Here is a 17,163-nt window from a genome sequence, read left to right as displayed (position 1 = left end):
CTTTTCATGTGTATCAAAACAAAAAAGGTATTGATTCGTGGCGAGTGGCACTGACATTCTCTTGTTGTGTGTGTTTGTGCCTACACATGTTGTATGTTTCTACATATCTGAGATAAAAGATTGGACTTATTTCTAAAGCAGGGACATAAATTACTCGACTCTGCTGGCTGGCAGGAGTCTGACTGTGTTCACTCCCTACAAGGGAAGGGCATGAGTACTTGAGGTTTTGATTTAGACGTCAGTATTCACATAAAGTAAAGAGCAATCACATTTTTTTGCTTTGTAAAAATAACCGTGAAAATATAATACATATAAATGTTCTGACTCTGCTCTATTAAAAGTTCACGTCTCGGACAGGATGCAGTGTGATGTAAGTGTTGTCAATGATAGATGAAGAGAAAGCTCTACACAGGTGCACATAACGTTGAGTGTTTTCAGTCAGATATGACGCAATCCAACAGAGAGAATGGTGGCACTGTGGTCATCTAGATAACGTATGACCTGCTTTTGCCTTTTCTCTGCTGCAGGGGGATGTTTGGAAGTATTTCGACAAAAATGTTTGGTACAGGCAATTTAACGTTAAGCTTGTGCATCATAACTAATTTCCACAGTCTCTTCAGAAAGGTAGGCTAATGCTAAGTCATACCCACATTTTCACTTGAGAGTTCATTTCAGACCCTATACTTGAGTTAATTTTTACTTAAGTACTCTTTAGTAATGTATTGCAGGTTGCAGATGTGTTTGCTCATGGTGGAAGTTTTTTGGGTCTCTGTAAATTAAAAGAGTATGGTTTAGATTTGCTTTATATGAAAAGTGTGCTGAGATAATTTTCTGATTTGGTGCTGCACAAATAAAGTGACTTGATGATTTGGAATGCCCATCCTTACTTCATACTTGTGTGGGTTTCCTCCCGCTGATCAAAGACACACAGGTCAGGTCTGGCGAGTCTTAATTGCCTGAAGGTGTGAATGTGTAAATGAATGCTTGTCCAGATGTGTTACCCTTTGATAGACTGTGAGATGGGAATCTCTCTAGCTTTCATGATTCTGCAAAGGTTAGCCAGGTACAGATGATGAACGAATGTGGGCCTAAATTAAATAAAAGGAGCACTCCTCTATCTCCAAAACAATCACCAGTTTGCTAATAAACTCAATCAATAAATCGAGTGTCTTTTAGCAAGAGACTTAAAACTTTATTGTGTTTTTAACTGTGACAAGAAATTATTTAAAAAGCAAAAGAAAAAGGTTGATATAAATAATTTGATCATCCCTAAAGTGCTGGTCTACCTTTGGTGCCATTGTGGGTGGGCTCTGTAAGCAGACGCTCGCCATGATTGGAGCGTTTGAATCGCCGCTGGATGCGTCCACGGAGTCGAACATTGTCCTCGCTCTCAGAGGAAGGAATGGAGAGACTGCGCTCTTCTTCCATGGAGAGGTCAGAGTCTGAGTCTGAATCCTCACCTGGGAGAAGAGAGGAAGAGGAAGCAAAGAGAGGGAAAGACAGAAAAAAAGAGACAGAGAGGAAACAAGTGAGAGGAGGAAAGGAGAAAAGGAAAGACCGTTTGACAGGTTCAGTGTTTTTTCATGCCCGCTGGTACACACTGAAAAAACCCTGTGCAGACGCGGTGCCTGGGATGACTTAGTGGCGCGGACTGCTTCAGTGACATGGCACAGGGGATAAGCAATGTAATTATTTGTGTATGAAGTTTTGTTCACTGTATATTAAAAACTTAAAACAAAGTGAACACAACAAGGAGAGGATGTCTGAACAGGCTCTATATATTTACAAAATAGAAGTACTTCGTACATCATGAGCAAAGTATGCATAATTCACTGCTGCACTTAATATTTGTAGGCTTTGAGAAAAATTTCACTACACTATCATTTTCCATTTCCCAGCATTATTTTTGGTCCCTGGCTCAGCTGAGAAAAAAAAGTGAATATATTGGGACGCCTGTTACACAGTTTTGTTCTTCTTGGATGGTGGTACTATAGTCATTTAGATAACGTATGACCTGCTTTGCCTTTTCTGTGCTGCAGTTATTTAAACTGCAATCCCCTATTCTGGCAATAAGAGTAAAACCAACAACACTGTCCACATGGGCATACATCCATAAATAACAGCTCGCTGTAGTTGATTTAGTAGAGCCAAGTGAGCTGCACAGGGTGTTTTATTTTGAAATTTGACAGGATTTGCTGCCGCTGTGTTAGTGACTTCCTGCATGATTTGCTTTGCAGCTTGAAGCAGCGCACCTCTTCCTTGCAGCAGCTTCAGTCTATGATTGCTGCGCTTAAACAGTGGCTTTACCGTTCTGAGCGCAGCAACCAACGCAAAATGACTCAATTTACTATCAGAGTTTCATCCATGCACTTTGGAAAGTCTAGAGAAGCCTCACAATTATTTTATCTTATCCACAGGCAAAGCGCTAACCGGGAGGCAGTCTCGGGATGGCAAAGGCATGACCCGCCCTCCTCTGTGTCTGATTGGCTCACCTAATATTCTAACTTAACCAGTTGTTAACCATTCCTGCTTCAGCCATCTGATCGTAGTCAGTGAGCACAGGGGAGATTTGTTAACATCCAGGGCCGAAATGACTTCAGGGTTAACCCACTTGACTTAAACCAACAGCTGGAAAGCAACATACAGGAGCTCCACTTGGTCTTGAATAGCAGCAGCAGCATTTATCGACTTATTACGCCACGCATTTACTGCTAACCTGACTTTGTTACTGTTAGGCAAAGACCTATTTCTCTGCTTTGATTTGTATGCTCCGATGCATTCACTGACACTTCACCTGGCTTTTGCTCAACCACTCACACCATATGACCATACGCCCAGACATACACACACTGCCGTGTCTCCTAATGGAGCAACAACCACTCTTATAACACAATCTAACAAACAAAGGCATAGAGTACCAGCCAGTCAGAGGCAGAGTTGGGTGGGTCATGACTTCTACCTCCTAAGGGAAAAAAATAAAGTGTACTTTGCCATCCTATGCAAACTTTGCACACATTTATGCCTGATGGGGGTTTCGTTGGCAGTGCGCCACGCCTGTAACACTGTAGGGGAAATACTGCTTGTTGTTATTCTCCATTGAGATGAGAGCTTAATAGTTAATGAAATCTAAATTGAGACAAAGACAGTGATGAGAAAGAAAAGAAAACAAGAGAAAAAAAGGGCGAAGAAACAGAGAACGTCTCACTGCTGCTCGTAAAAAATGTGTGATTGTGTGGTCATGTTTGTGCGTTTACCTCCATCTCTATGGAACATGGCTACATCCAGGTCTGTTGCTCCCGTGTGGACGATGTTTTGCTCCAGAGTTTGACGAGCCAAAAGATTTTCTCTAACAAGGCAAGAGGAGAGAAGTGAGGACACACTTACGCACACACACAAACAGCGCACATGTAGTCATGCAGGCTGATACAGATCAAAAAAAGAAAACATCCACACACACATACAGTACACACACACACATACGTAGTATATACTGTACATAAACACACATAAAGGCAGACAATCACTGAGCCTTAAAGACACCAATAGCCACATTCAGAGTACATTAGTGTTGCTCTACATACACTACAGTACAGTGTTCCATCCAATCTTCTTCATCTTTACCCCACTGACCCACAAAGTGCACGACAGGGTTTTTGTTAGCGAGGGAATTTCCTCCCAGAGGCAACTTTATCCCAAATCAAAGAGTCAAAGAGATTTAATCAAAGCTGACAAATTCTTAGTGTCTGAATGATAATTTATCATTTGTACTTTATATTGTGTGTGTATTGTACAGTATTTACACATTTGCTCTCCAACTACAGGAAGTCTCTACCAGCCATGGTGTGGATGTTTTCCACCCAAATGTATCCTTAGTTTGTTGGTAAAAGTTGTGTTTGCGAATGTGTGTGTACGATGTGTGTCTGTGTGAATATCTGTGTGTTTATATACCTGGCAGAGCTGACAGAAGAGATGGTGGAGGTTCCCAGAGTAATGCGGTGCAGCCCGCTCTGCTCCAACAGAGATGCATTGTGATAGGGGTTCTGAGCCTGAACACACACACAAGTAGACACAGAAGAAGGTTCAGAGAGTTATATCTACTGTTATTTATTTAAAATTTAATCATGTCACATCTGTGTCTCTTCTATAACAGAGTTGGTAAAGGTTATTTTCTTTACCTCAACTCATATGACATCTCTTTCAGGTCTGGAATTAGTAGTTCTTATCTGAACTTTCTCAATTTCTTCTACAAATTTAACTGATAAGGACAATATGGGACAATGCACAATAAGCAATATTTCAATTTCCACTTCAATGTAAATGTGCCAGAGTTAGTTAGCTGGTGAGTTAATTTTCATCTGCAGGCACAACAGTTCGACACAATATGATATGATTACACTGAATGGTACAAAACATTGCTCTTTATCTTTTTTTACTGAGAAAAAAAAATGAATTTAGTCTCTCATGATGCTTTGTTAACATGAATCAGCTGTAGTTACACCACATACTGCATTGTATCAAGAGTTGAAATCCCACCCTCATTATGGGCTGCCTTGTACTCCTCTTGCCTCTATTCCATAGTTTTTCTTTGCATAAAGATTTTTTTTATACAGAGGTTATATGATAGTGTATTTAGCACATTTAGCACTATAATATGTGCTTAAAATGTAGGAATCTTGTCAAGACATCTTTTTTTTAGGCTGGCATTCAAAAACACCACACAAGATATTTTACTACAGCTTCTTGAGACTCGTGGGAGCTATTATAGCGACTGCAAAAAAAAAAAAAATTGGAAGGAGACTTAGCTATTGGAGCAGAAACTACTCTTGAAATGGGGCACAATATCAGCTTTCTATACAGTATTAAGCCACTGTAGTCATGAATAATGTATCACATAGTATGAGTCATATAGGCAAAAGGATGCTAACGGTGGTCATTTGTGTCTAATAATAGTTTGGAAAGGTGCAGTTATTTTGCCCCAGATGGCTCAGCGATGGATAGGAAGAGCTTTAGAGGAAATGGGGGTTAAAAGGGTGGAATGAGCTATGTATCAACTTTACACAGCTTCACACACACACACAGGCACACATCTACACACACAAATGGATGCATGTAACACACGTCTCTTGCATACACACACGTTCAGTTTACATATGAAGTTCACTGGGTAGAGGATGGGATTAGAAGTGGATATTGGACTGTGGACATGCATACACACCTTCACACACTCACAGACACACACACACACACACTGGCAGTAGCACAGAGGAGATGTAATGAGAGACTTAAAAGACAGGCTAAAGAAAGCAGGGGTTAGAGTGCAGTGAGCTATGTACTAAAAAAAAAACACATATGAGACAGAAAGAGTGAAGAAAAGATGGGAGGGCAGGATATGATGACACACACACACTCTCTCTTTCTCTCTCTCTCTAATAGGCACTGCACACTGCTTTTGTAGAAGTGGGCTAAAGAGCGGACAGGGCTCCACTGGCCGCTAAATTGTTTTATCTGGGTCAGCGACAAACCCTGAAGGCTGAAGGAGAGGAGAGAGGGAGGACAGGAAAGACGGATGGATGGACAGAGGGAAGGAGGAATGGAGGGCAGGGGGGCCTTTGTGCTGGTCTAGTAATGGACACAGTGAGAATGTGTGTCTAAAAATGAGAATACTGTAGAGAGAGAGAATAAACATGGTAAATGGCTTTGGGATCATGCAGCGAGATGATTTACAGCTTCACATCAGGGTTTCAGATTCACCCTACGAGATGTTCAGTAATGACCTTCACAATATAATATTATAGCTTGTGTAAATTATACTTAAAAAATCTTTACTTGCACAGTGTGCTTTGTAAATGACTACAAAGCAATGAAAGTTCAGACCAAAATACCAGACGGCATAAAAACGTATCAGGTTCGGCAGACAAGAAGCAGCAGTCGGAGGCTGTACGTGTGTGTAACTCACAGTGTTCTGTGGTGGTCTCGGTGGGTCTTCTCCAGGGCTCTTCTTACCCAAACAGGCTACGCTCCAAGCCTCTTTAACCTCTGAGTTGAACACAGTGAAGACCAGCATCACCGACAGGCCCTGGGAGAGAGAGCGGTAGACAGACCCAGTTTACAAGATCTACAAGATCCTTGCACGTTTAACAGCGCCTTTTTCTGTATCTTATTCTTCTATTCAAGCAATACAAAAACAATCATTACTTGGCTGCTAATTTTGACATACCGTATGTAAAAATGTAAATGCTGTACTGTAATAAATTGAATAAAGGTTGAATCAGTGATAGAGTAAACCAATATTTATTTTTGGAAACATAAAATGTGTTCATACCTGCACGAGGCAGAGGACATTGAATATGTAGTAGAAAGCCAGGATGCTGTTGTTCACAGCCATCAGACCACACAGCCAGGTGGAGGTGGCTACTAGCAGCAGCAGGAAGGAATTGCGAATGGTAGCGCTGGAGAGAGATACACAGAAGGTTAGTGGGCGGAGGAAAAGGTCAGTCAGTCATTTTCTGTAACCGCTTGTCCTCGTAAGGGTCGCGGGGGGCTGGAGCCAATCCCAGCTGTCATCGGGCGGAAGGCGGGGTACACCCTGGACAGTTTGCCAGACCATCGCAGGGCCAACACATATAGACGAACAACCACACACACTCACAGTCACACCTGAGGGCAATTTAGAGTCACCAATTAACCTGAGCTGCATGTCTTTGGACTGTGGGAGGAAGCCGGAGACCCCGGAGAGAACCCACGCAGACACGGGGAGAACATGCAAACTCCACACAGAAGGGCCCCCGCCCGGACCGAACCCTGTTCCAACCAGGATTCGAACCAGGGACCCTGGGAGGAAAAGTTCACATTTGGATTCCTCTGAATGAATCAGTACACACTCTGGCAACTGTACTGGACGTCTGCAGTTCTTTGGAAATAAACATCAACGTATTCCATCTCTACACACAAAATAATGACAAAGTTTAGCTTTGAGCGGGACCAGAGCGTATTAATAAGAACACTAATTACCCTGCACGTTAGTTATCCAGTACTTTAGTGAATGTGATATATGGAAACAAATCTACTTGTACCTCGTTACACTGTATACTTATACTTCTGATATGGTAACAATGTGGTCATTATACATTTATGCATTATTTGCATATAGCCAATTCTTAATTGATGCCCATGATGATGGTAATGAAGAAATTTAGAGACAAACAACACAAAAGAGGCAAGTGTGACAGAAGTTAGAACTAGTAGGAAAAGGCAATAGTAGAGAGATCACAGCGGTAATGCTGAGACAAGCGTGTGGGAGCGAGGAAGAGAGAGACCTCAAAGCTTCGGTGATTTCCTTGTGCTGTTTATGCACTTAAGTTTTGATCAAATAACAAGGCCTGACATGATCATTGTCTATCAAATCAACATTGACAGAATGAGACAAATTGAAATACAGCCACAAACCATCTTGCAGAGCAACACTCCGCATGGTTTTGTGATGCTATTATGACAGCTAGGTTATTTTTACAAACTGCCCAAAACTAACATGTAAGTGACTTAAGTGTATAGTTTTATAAACTATAACTCTGGATGCGACCCCTCATAGCAATGTTATAAATTACCCACAAATTCTACGTCTGCATCTGTTCAAAGGACAAATTCTTAAAACATATGAGACAACATACTTAAATTAGCAAATCCTTCTGTTAAAAAGGAAATATTCTGGTGTCTCTCAACCAGTTAGTCACCATATGGGTTTATAAGATACCATCTGAAGCCTGAAATGAAGCAAAACTTGATTCTTTTCCCAAAAAAATGACAAGTACGGTGATAAAAGACTGTAAGTATATATAAGATGATGGGAAATAGCCTACAAATGTACATTTTAAAAAAGAGGAGTCAATTAATCATGGTGGGAGGTACTCACATGACAGGGAGCTTCTTGGTCTCCTTCTGAGAGGGATTGCAGGACATCTTGGCTACAATCATGAAGATCCCTCCATTCATCTGGATAGAAAGAGATCAATACAAACAGTCAGGCAATGCTTTTAATGCATTTCATCTAATCCAATACTGTCCTTAGCAATGTCTGGGATGACAATAAACACGTGAAACAAATCAATGTGGATAAAATAGTAAAGTACGAGGGCAAAATTGTACATTTGTTGAAGTCAAAGCCATTTGCATCTATGAATTGCTCCGCATTTCTGTCTTGACTCCTTTGCTCAAACAGTGCAGGAAAAGAGAGTTATTGAATGAAACAGGGGAAATAGCTAAATAAAAATGTTAGTGCAGAAAAAGAAGGGGCACAACAGAAGACCATACAGAAAAAAAAAAAAGAAGAGAGCATGGCCACATGAACGACGATATGATTCAGCTCATTTCGGGAGGGCACCCAGCCAACTCAAACTCAAGTTTATATTAGGATGATATCAAGTTTAGTAAGAAGAGTTATCTGCATTAACTACAGCATATATATATATATATATCAGACAGACGGAGATGGTTACCAGTATCACGATGGCTATAGGACCAGCAAAGCTCCAGATGAGTTTGTCATAGATGGAGATCCAACAAAAGTCTGGGTTCCCATAACCCTCAGGGTCCAAGCCCACCGCTAGGCCTGCAGTGAAGAGACGGACAGTCAGATCAGACAGGAAGAGAGAGGCCGTGCAGGATGTAACAGCATGTAGTTATCTGAATGACTGTGGCAGGAGACATTCCTGTCACTGGCTTCATTTTGTCAGCTCTGGAGGTTGCCATTTGATCAGAACACATCTCATTAATGTGAAGTATTAATCTTTTTTATTCATTAGTAATTTTATAAATATTGATTCCAGGTGACAAGCATGTTTTTTAAAGTTAACAGCTCATTGTAGACAGAAGATGTGAATATATGATTACAATATTGTGCCTTTAGAAATGTGAATACATTCATTTTCAGTACATTGACTTATCAGCACTGATTTGAACTTATCACTAATGCTTCTGATAAAATACTATCTAACATTAATATTTGTCAATTGCTCTATTATTATTTTATAGTAATATGCACCTGATTCTTTCAATTTGTCACTGAGCTAATTAAACATGTGTCTGAAAAGAAACTAGCGCTAACTAAAGATAAAATCAGTAACATTTTTGGATTTGTTTGAAAATAATTATTACTGAACATCGCTGAATGCACGTAAATTCGCACAACATCAACTTTTAGGTTTCTGTTTTATCATGTGTTTGTTTATCCATTATTTGTGCACAGCCTCCTCTCCATGACCATGATGGAGCCAGACAAGGGCACAGGGAGCTTTGTGACGTAGACCCTGAAGTCTTTTTTTGTGTGTGCTTGTTTGGATAACTGCTAAGGTTCTGACAGTCGTGGATATAAAGAAATTTTAAATTAAACTGCAAAAGCAAGACAGACAGGAAGAGCCGAAATGAAGACAGACAGACAGATTAAACACCTCTGAGCCGGAGGAAAGAGACGTGCAGCCAGTGTGTGCGTGCGTGTGTGTGTGTGTTTGTGTGTTTGCGTGTTTGCGTGGGTGTGTGTGTGTGTGTGGTGGGAGACACATCCACTCTTGAGGCAAGGTGAGACAGCGGTCAGAGTGTGTGTCAGAGTGTGTGTGTGTGTGTGTTTGGGTGTATGTCTGAGAGAGAAGCTGCAACAGATAGACGAGAGTTGACAGCATGTATGAGTCTGGATGGAAACTGCAAGTGTGTGTGTGTGTGTGTGTGTGTGTGTGTGTGTGTGTGTGTGTAAGAAGGAGGACGACAGAAGAATGCAGACAGATATTACTTTCTTACCATATGTGTCAAGGAAGAAATTGCTTGCGCCTGTGTGTGTGTGTGTGTGTGTGTGTGTGTGTGCACGCATTACTATCTCTATATTAAAATGTCACTGAAACCTGCTTAATACAAGTGTCAATAGGACACCTTATCTACACAGCCAGACTCATTGTGAATGTGTGTGTGATGTGCGTCTGTGCACATAATAAGAGTGTGTTGTCATGAATGTATAAATGTGGCAGGAACATGTTTGTCTGTCTGTGTGTACATGGATGCACAGGCACATTTCCAATAAATATCACAGATCTTATGTGTATGCATGTGTGTGAATGTGTGTGTTACCTGTGATAATGGCTGGCACGCCCCAGCCGATGGCGTAGTAGAACCTCATGGCACCAAAGTTGATGTTGCGTTGCTCTGTCTGCATGCGGTAGATATGAAGGCCCTCCACGAACATCCACGCAAACGTGGACATGAAGAAGTAATGCAGAAGGATGGCGACGACTGTACACAGAAACTGGAGGTGGAGAGAGAGAGAGAGAGAGAGAGAGAGAGAGAGAGAGAGAATGATTAAAGAAAGAAGAAAAAAGTGACGCAAGGGAGAAAGCAGACGGAGAGAGAAAAGAAGACAAGCAGGGATGAAACCAGAAAAGAAGAGAAGGAAAAAATGTGATTTAAGATGGTGAGAAATAAAAAATATAATCCCTCGTATTGATCTTGTGACAGTTGCAGAGCAGACGTCTTGGCAAGCGACCAGCAAGTCCTTATTACAACACAGCAGGTGTCAGCAATGAAGTAACAAGCATTCTTGATTTAATTACCAAACCACCTAATGAACAGAGTTAATGGCAGCATGTTACAGTATGTCTCCAGGAAATGTGCAAAATAACTGATATGAATTTAAATGACTGTCTTTAATGTGCTGGATTATAGCAATAACACCCAAGAGTGTGTTTTTGACTACGATTATGGATACGACAGTAAACTACATCAGTTGAGGGAAGTACGTACAGCAAAGAATTCCCCTGCAGGTAATGTGGTCTTCGTAGCACTTTAAGTGTGAAAGCGCTCATGTAACACAATATATTAACAACAATAAAAACAGCATGAAAAAAAGTAAAGGTAATTCTGGCTTGTTGTACTGTTTTTTTAAGGGAGAAATTAGATCAGATAAAGTATATTTACCACAAATATTCAAATAATTAATTTTATATTTTAAGGTAATGAAGTGCTCTACACAGCATTTCTGTATTCTTAATTAATATTAAGCCTCGTAACATACATGCTAGAGAGATGTTCATAAATGCCAGCTTTGTCTATGGTTGATTTACTTCTCTTTATCTTTATTGATAGCACTGATAAACATGCAGGGCCCTAAGACCTGTAGCACTGTTGTTCTGTCTAAATTGCATGGTACAAGTACGGTTAGGGCGTGTCGGCAGATCGGAGAAACAAGCGGTTTTCTGCTCAAAGTAAAAAGTGAGAGCAGTAATGTCACTGCAGAAAATATTGTGGGACAAGCGAGCAAAACTACTACTACTAAGTGTAGTTATCAACCTGACAGAGGACACAGAACTAAACTTTTAGGATCTGAAATGATCAAAGAAGTTACACCGCTACTCGTGCGTAATTGTGCACAGCGCCAATCTTAATGGGGAGTTAAACAGCAGCTCTGCTCTGCGCTTTGTTCACATTTTAGAGAATTTAATGAATATTTCCCTTATTGATAATGTATTAACCTGCAACCCACTGATGCGTCCCTCTGTGTTTAACAAGTTGACTGTACACGTGTTATTAACCCACCTATGTCAGTATCTTGCTATCAGAATAATACACCGTTCAAACAGCAGGAAAATATACCGCCATCTGACTTTAGACCAGATTTTTGTCGGTGAATGGCACAATCACTTTGTGCTTCCTCTAAATAGTAACATGTCAAAAATTTGCCTGACCACTAATCATTTTCAGGCCTACATGGCCATGGGCGCACAGGTGGGTGCATGTACATTTGCTCCTTATGCAATGTGGGCGTTGGCAATAAAAAAGACAACTGCATTAGTCTGAAACTAGCACTGACATTTAAGCTGTGCTGTGCTTTTTTTTGTGCCTAGTGTAAGATAAGGTGGGTAAAACATTTGTCCTTCTTGCCATAAATGTGATGGTGCACATTTGCTGAGAGGATGTCATATCAGAGCAGCGATGGTGTAATCTGCTATAGCATAAATATCTGAGGTCAGTACAATACCATGGTTAAGATTGCATATTATCAGGAATGAATCTTAGTACTTTTTGTCAGGGCAGGAGATAAACTTCTAAATCCCTTTTGTCAGCTAAGTGCTGCTGTTTGGTTTGGCAGTAATGCTGAACTCCTCTATGAATAATGCAGAATATTAGCATTTAAGCTTTCTGAGAAATTATCCTCAGGCTGCATTCAAGCATGTCTGAAGTGGTTTATTTGAACTCTGAAGCCTTCGGTCTATTTTGTTTGTTTAACCAGATGAGAAAGACGCCATTCAAACTCAAGTGGCTCTGAATTATAGCACCTACACATCCGAAAGAGCAAGTCAAAGTCTTTTAAGATAACTGTGGTGCTGTTTGTCAAGAGTAAAAACAAAATCTAAAGTTTGTGAATTAAAATAGATGGCTGCTGGCAACTGACAGCAACCTTTCAAAGGCATGCTTTGAATACCAAGAATAACAAGATGAAGAGTGAGAACAAACAGTCTGGTGTGATTTTTCATGTGTTGTTAACTAACATAAACACCAGACAAGGAGGATTAAAGCTTAAAAGACTCAAGCTGTCCATCCTGGTTTGGCTTGAGCTGCAATGACTGAAATCAGATTTGCTTTGACTCTCCCTCCCTTGTCAAAATCTTTGAGGTTTGACAAAATACTCTGTCTGATGAACAAGCCTCTTGCGAGTCTATGTAAGCTTTATAAACTTTGGTTCTCTGAGATTTGTACTGCAGCCTGCCAACAGGATACACACCTAAATATTCATAATGTTCACCAAAATAGTCATATTGGTGTATCTTAACATTCTAATAAGATGTGAGGACCGAAACAAATTACATATAGAAAAGTATCCAAAACCTTTCAACTTCAGTTCGTGCCAAAAAACCCCAAAACAACAACAACTTAAAAAAAACCCCAACAAACTATACCATCACGAGGCTGTTTTGCAGTTGTAAATTACTGTGAATGAGAGCAATTAAACATTGAAAATGTAAAAGTAAACATGCCTCTTTTGCTCAACCTACAGGGACTCTTAAGAAACAGGAGAAATACATCACTGAGGAAGTACTACAGCTGAGCGCTCTACATCTCTTAAGTTAAAGAAAGCAGACGTACGTCCCAGATTTTAAGGTAAAAAGAAGCTCAGTGCAAATTCCTAACGACAAAGCTCGAGACGACACAGAAATAGCAGCAGCTTTGGCAGAAATACAGCCAGACAATGAATTTCACACTCCCACACACACTCCCACGTACGCACGCACGCACGCACGCACGCACGCACGCACGCACGCACACGCACACACACACACACACACACACACACACAAATCCAAACACTGCAAGTTACATACTAAAAGATATACAGAGTAAAATACGCACATACATATACAAACAGGTGTACACACAAAGCTGCGAGCACTAATGTGCTCTTCCAAGCATGCTGTACATGAATTAGGGAACATATTGTTCAGCTAGAGGTAACTAGTCGCACTGTAAGAGCCATAGAGTCAACTGCGTGGGGGATACAGCTTAATTAATTGGATTTCATGCTGAGTGAGCACATATTTGTAGTACCCTCTCTACAAGACTTGCTGCTCTTTAAACACACATGAACACATTTGTGATGTAACAGAACAGAAAGAAAAAATCAAGAGAGAAAAGAGATGAGAAAACAAGAGCAGAGGAAGACGAAAGGTAGAAAGTGTTGAGCATGACAGGAAGATGACTTAGACAAAAAAAACCAGCAAGAAAACAATAGAGGCACAAAGTTATCAGAACAGAGCGATTCAGAGGATGAAGTACAAGAAAGAAAAAAAGGCAGATTGTTGATTGCTGATTGTTGATGATATATTATGTTCTACAGTATCAGGCAGAGCACAATTTGGAGTTAAGTCCAACTTAAAATCAGGCCAAAAGCAGGGCCATAATCACCTATTTATCATTGGAGGGGACCACAATCTACACCTCCCTCAACCCTTCCCTACCCTGAAAGGGGGTCTGGGGGGAACAGTAGACATTTCTAGCCAAACTGGCCATTTTAGAGCATTTTCAAACCAACATCTTAAGGTTTTCATCACCAATACTGCTATTCCAGCAAATCAGCTTTGGATCTTGAACTGGTTCAAATCAGGTACAATCTAGCAAACCAGCCCGTGTTTCCACCAGTTTCGGATCGGAACCACTGCGATCATGGATGTGTCATCAGTGGAGGGTGTTGCATAATGCAAAACTTAAGTAAACAGTAGTGGCAAGATGACAGATTACACTAATTATAAGCAAATTTTTGTTCCATTTTAAAGATATTTTTAAATTAAAAAAAGCACTGTCCAATTGTTAATGAGAAAACTGCTATTTTCCCCCCAATGATTTCTAATTAAATGTCTCTATTGTTGCCTTCTCCATCCGTCTCCTTCCAATCTGTAGAATATGAAACGCCCACTAATGTCGTCACAGTTCACCATTCAGATCAAGAAAATAAGTGCAATTATTTGGTTACAGCTGGGAACCAACTTCTTAGGTTCTGGACCAATTTTTCTTTGTTCAAAATGCTCTGAACACTTCAAAATTATAAACAAAAACGGAACTCGCTCCATGTAGGTGAAAAAGGGATATCGAAGCTCTTTAAAGGAACCTGTATATGACTGAGAGCTGCACAGGAGCAGCACACACATAAAGACTTTTTTACAACATGCTAGCAGCTTATAGAAGCTATAACAGTCTACAGTGATAAAGTCCCTCCTTCAATATATATTATAACTACTGCCTTAGCCAAAGGTAAATGTTTGCTCATTCACAAAGCTGCGGTCAAGGAAGCTGAAGACATTACAGAACATGTGAGGCTACAGAAAGACAAACACCCCCCCCACCACACACACACACACACACTATCTACCTGTTGTTCTGTCTGATTGACCCCGAGCAGAAACACCAGCTCGGACAAAAACATGGCTGCCGCTGTGTTTGAATGGATGCTCCTGGTGTTGGACTTGAGGCCTCGAAGGCAGGAGAGCACCAGGACAGTGAGGAGGAGGGCCAGCATGGAGACGCACAGAGAGGAGTATGTGACCAGGGCCAGCGTCTCCAGATCCCCCTCCAACTGCTGCTCAGAGAGATACGAGAGGGAAGAGAGAGAAGAGAAGACAGACGGTATTACTGAATTTAAAACATCTCCGTGGGAGCAGATGAAGAGTGAGGGCAGAGGAAAGGGCTAGAAGTAGCAGAGAGAGAATACGTGAGGAATGAGTTGGGAAATGCAAGGCGAGTCAGACAAAGGAAGGCGTGAGATAACATGGTGAAGTAAAACAAAGAGATGAAAACAAATAATTTTAATTTTTTTAAATGTTGCTAATTCAGTCTGGGTTACTGTCTGCCTTCATCTGTCTGCCTTCACTTAGTGTGACAATATTTATATTAGAGATGTTAAATAAATTGCAAAGCAGGTAACAAACTAAAGAGATTAAAGCGGCAGCAGACAGCAAGTTATTTTCAGATAAAAAAAAAAAAGAAAAACATTATCTACTAACTGTAGATAAAATATTAAATAGTTCCAAAAGGATTAAAGGAGGCAAAGGATCTCTGTATTCAAACTATTCAAAATACAAGTTATTCAATAAGCCTTTATTATAAACAAGTCTCAAAGAATTTGAAAGAGAAAATAAAATAAAGATGACAAGAAAAAAAGAAACTATCTTAGATGAATCAAACATCATAGCAAGCAAACTAGCAGACCTTTCTACATCTGTCAGGAAAAAGTTTGAAAATGCTTCATCACTGCCTGAACTGCACACAAAGAAAGCATTCATTCCCAGTAAACATTACAAACACCTTCAGAACTTTATTTGGACAAATTGGGCACATCTCCAGTAAATGAATGGAAATGTGGCGCTCCTCTCCTCATTTTTCTGGACTTACGATGATGATGAAGAAACACCTTAAAGTGCTCAATTCAGTGTTACAGCCAGTTGGAGAAATGCACAACTTTGAATTCACCGAAAGAGGTTTCTGATTCCATAAGTTTCCCGTATCATACGTAGAGATATATCATTACTTAGTATGCTGGGGTGTGATGGACAGGGGGGGTTTGCATTAAAGCGTGAAAAGCTTCTACAGCTGTAACAAGGCTTCCTTCATCTTCCAGAGTGTCAGACAGGATTTAATTCTCTAGGATTTCAAACTTTTATACCCACCAAATCCAGCAATTACCAGCTGAGATGTTCAAATGAAGAAAAAGGAAGGAAAACCTGAACGTGTGTCTACACAGCAGGATCACAGACAGTAACTCTACAATGAATCCACTACATGCCTCAATATTATAGAGAGGCATGTGAATGAAGTTATAAAAATACGTGGATCATGTTGAATATCTTTGAGTAGTTCTCTATAGATCACTTACCTCTCTCTGTGAACTGTCCATCAGCACGCCAAAGGTGCCGAGTCTCTGGCACTGACAGCGGACATGAGAGGTGTTCCTGTACACCACCATACAGTCCCGCACTGTCCAACAACCTCCTGTCTCATACCTGCAGAGACAGAGACAGAGGGACAGAGAGAGAGAGAGAGTTATTAATTAAAGGTCAAATTTCAAAATATGTGCAGACACAAAGACATGAAAAAACTGAATGTATCCTTTGTGCAAAAATATGTTTGGCTGATGTGTGTCTATTATGCTTCCAATCAATTACAAGGACTTTAAAGAACAAGGGTCCACTGTCGCTGCTTTTGTTTGAGTCTTCATGTTCTCTCTTGTTAGTGAGCATATAATTGTGCGTTACATAGATGTGCAGCTGCATATATGGCTCTATAGTGCTCAAGAGAATAACCACCAACTGAAGCCTGAATCATTTATCATCCCCCGGAACAAGAACTGTCAGAAGTACGCAATGCTGTCACTCAATGTTTGCACAAAAAACCAAAGTATGCCAGTGAAAGAAACAAAAACAGCCTTCAGGGATTCATGTTTGAGCAGCAGGAAACCTTTGTCCTGTCGCTTTATTGGAGAAATACCTGTCGATGCTGCCGCCCAATCCACTGGCCTTTTATCTCCATTCAGAGTGGACAAACTACACCAACAATCTATGACGAGTTAACAATGTAAATTTAGCTAGCTGGCATGTTTTTATGTGCAGCCTATTATGCTCGCTTTTCTCTAGCTTTTCTCTT

The 17,163-nt window shown here is 40.5% G+C and overlaps 1 protein-coding gene across 1 annotated transcript in view; it reads right to left on the bottom strand.

Moving 5' to 3' along the window:
• celsr3 (cadherin, EGF LAG seven-pass G-type receptor 3) overlaps positions 1-17,163 on the bottom strand; it is a 125,432-nt gene that overhangs the window by 5,865 nt on the left and 102,404 nt on the right. Inside the window, exons 25-34 of the mRNA XM_042492564.1 lie at positions 16,397-16,523; positions 14,897-15,103; positions 10,111-10,285; positions 8,493-8,605; positions 7,910-7,989; positions 6,323-6,449; positions 5,957-6,076; positions 3,949-4,046; positions 3,255-3,346; positions 1,287-1,460 (exon numbers count right to left, since the gene is read on the bottom strand). Of these exons, the coding sequence (XP_042348498.1) occupies positions 1,287-1,460; positions 3,255-3,346; positions 3,949-4,046; positions 5,957-6,076; positions 6,323-6,449; positions 7,910-7,989; positions 8,493-8,605; positions 10,111-10,285; positions 14,897-15,103; positions 16,397-16,523 (1,313 nt within the window). The remainder of the gene's footprint in view (positions 1-1,286; positions 1,461-3,254; positions 3,347-3,948; positions 4,047-5,956; positions 6,077-6,322; positions 6,450-7,909; positions 7,990-8,492; positions 8,606-10,110; positions 10,286-14,896; positions 15,104-16,396; positions 16,524-17,163) is intronic.

The sequence above is a fragment of the Plectropomus leopardus genome, chromosome 8, assembly GCF_008729295.1.
Source record: "Plectropomus leopardus isolate mb chromosome 8, YSFRI_Pleo_2.0, whole genome shotgun sequence".
Lineage (NCBI taxonomy): Eukaryota > Metazoa > Chordata > Actinopteri > Perciformes > Serranidae > Plectropomus > Plectropomus leopardus.
Note: the sequence above shows the minus strand (reverse complement) of the source record. Positions and strands in the feature narration are given on the sequence as shown.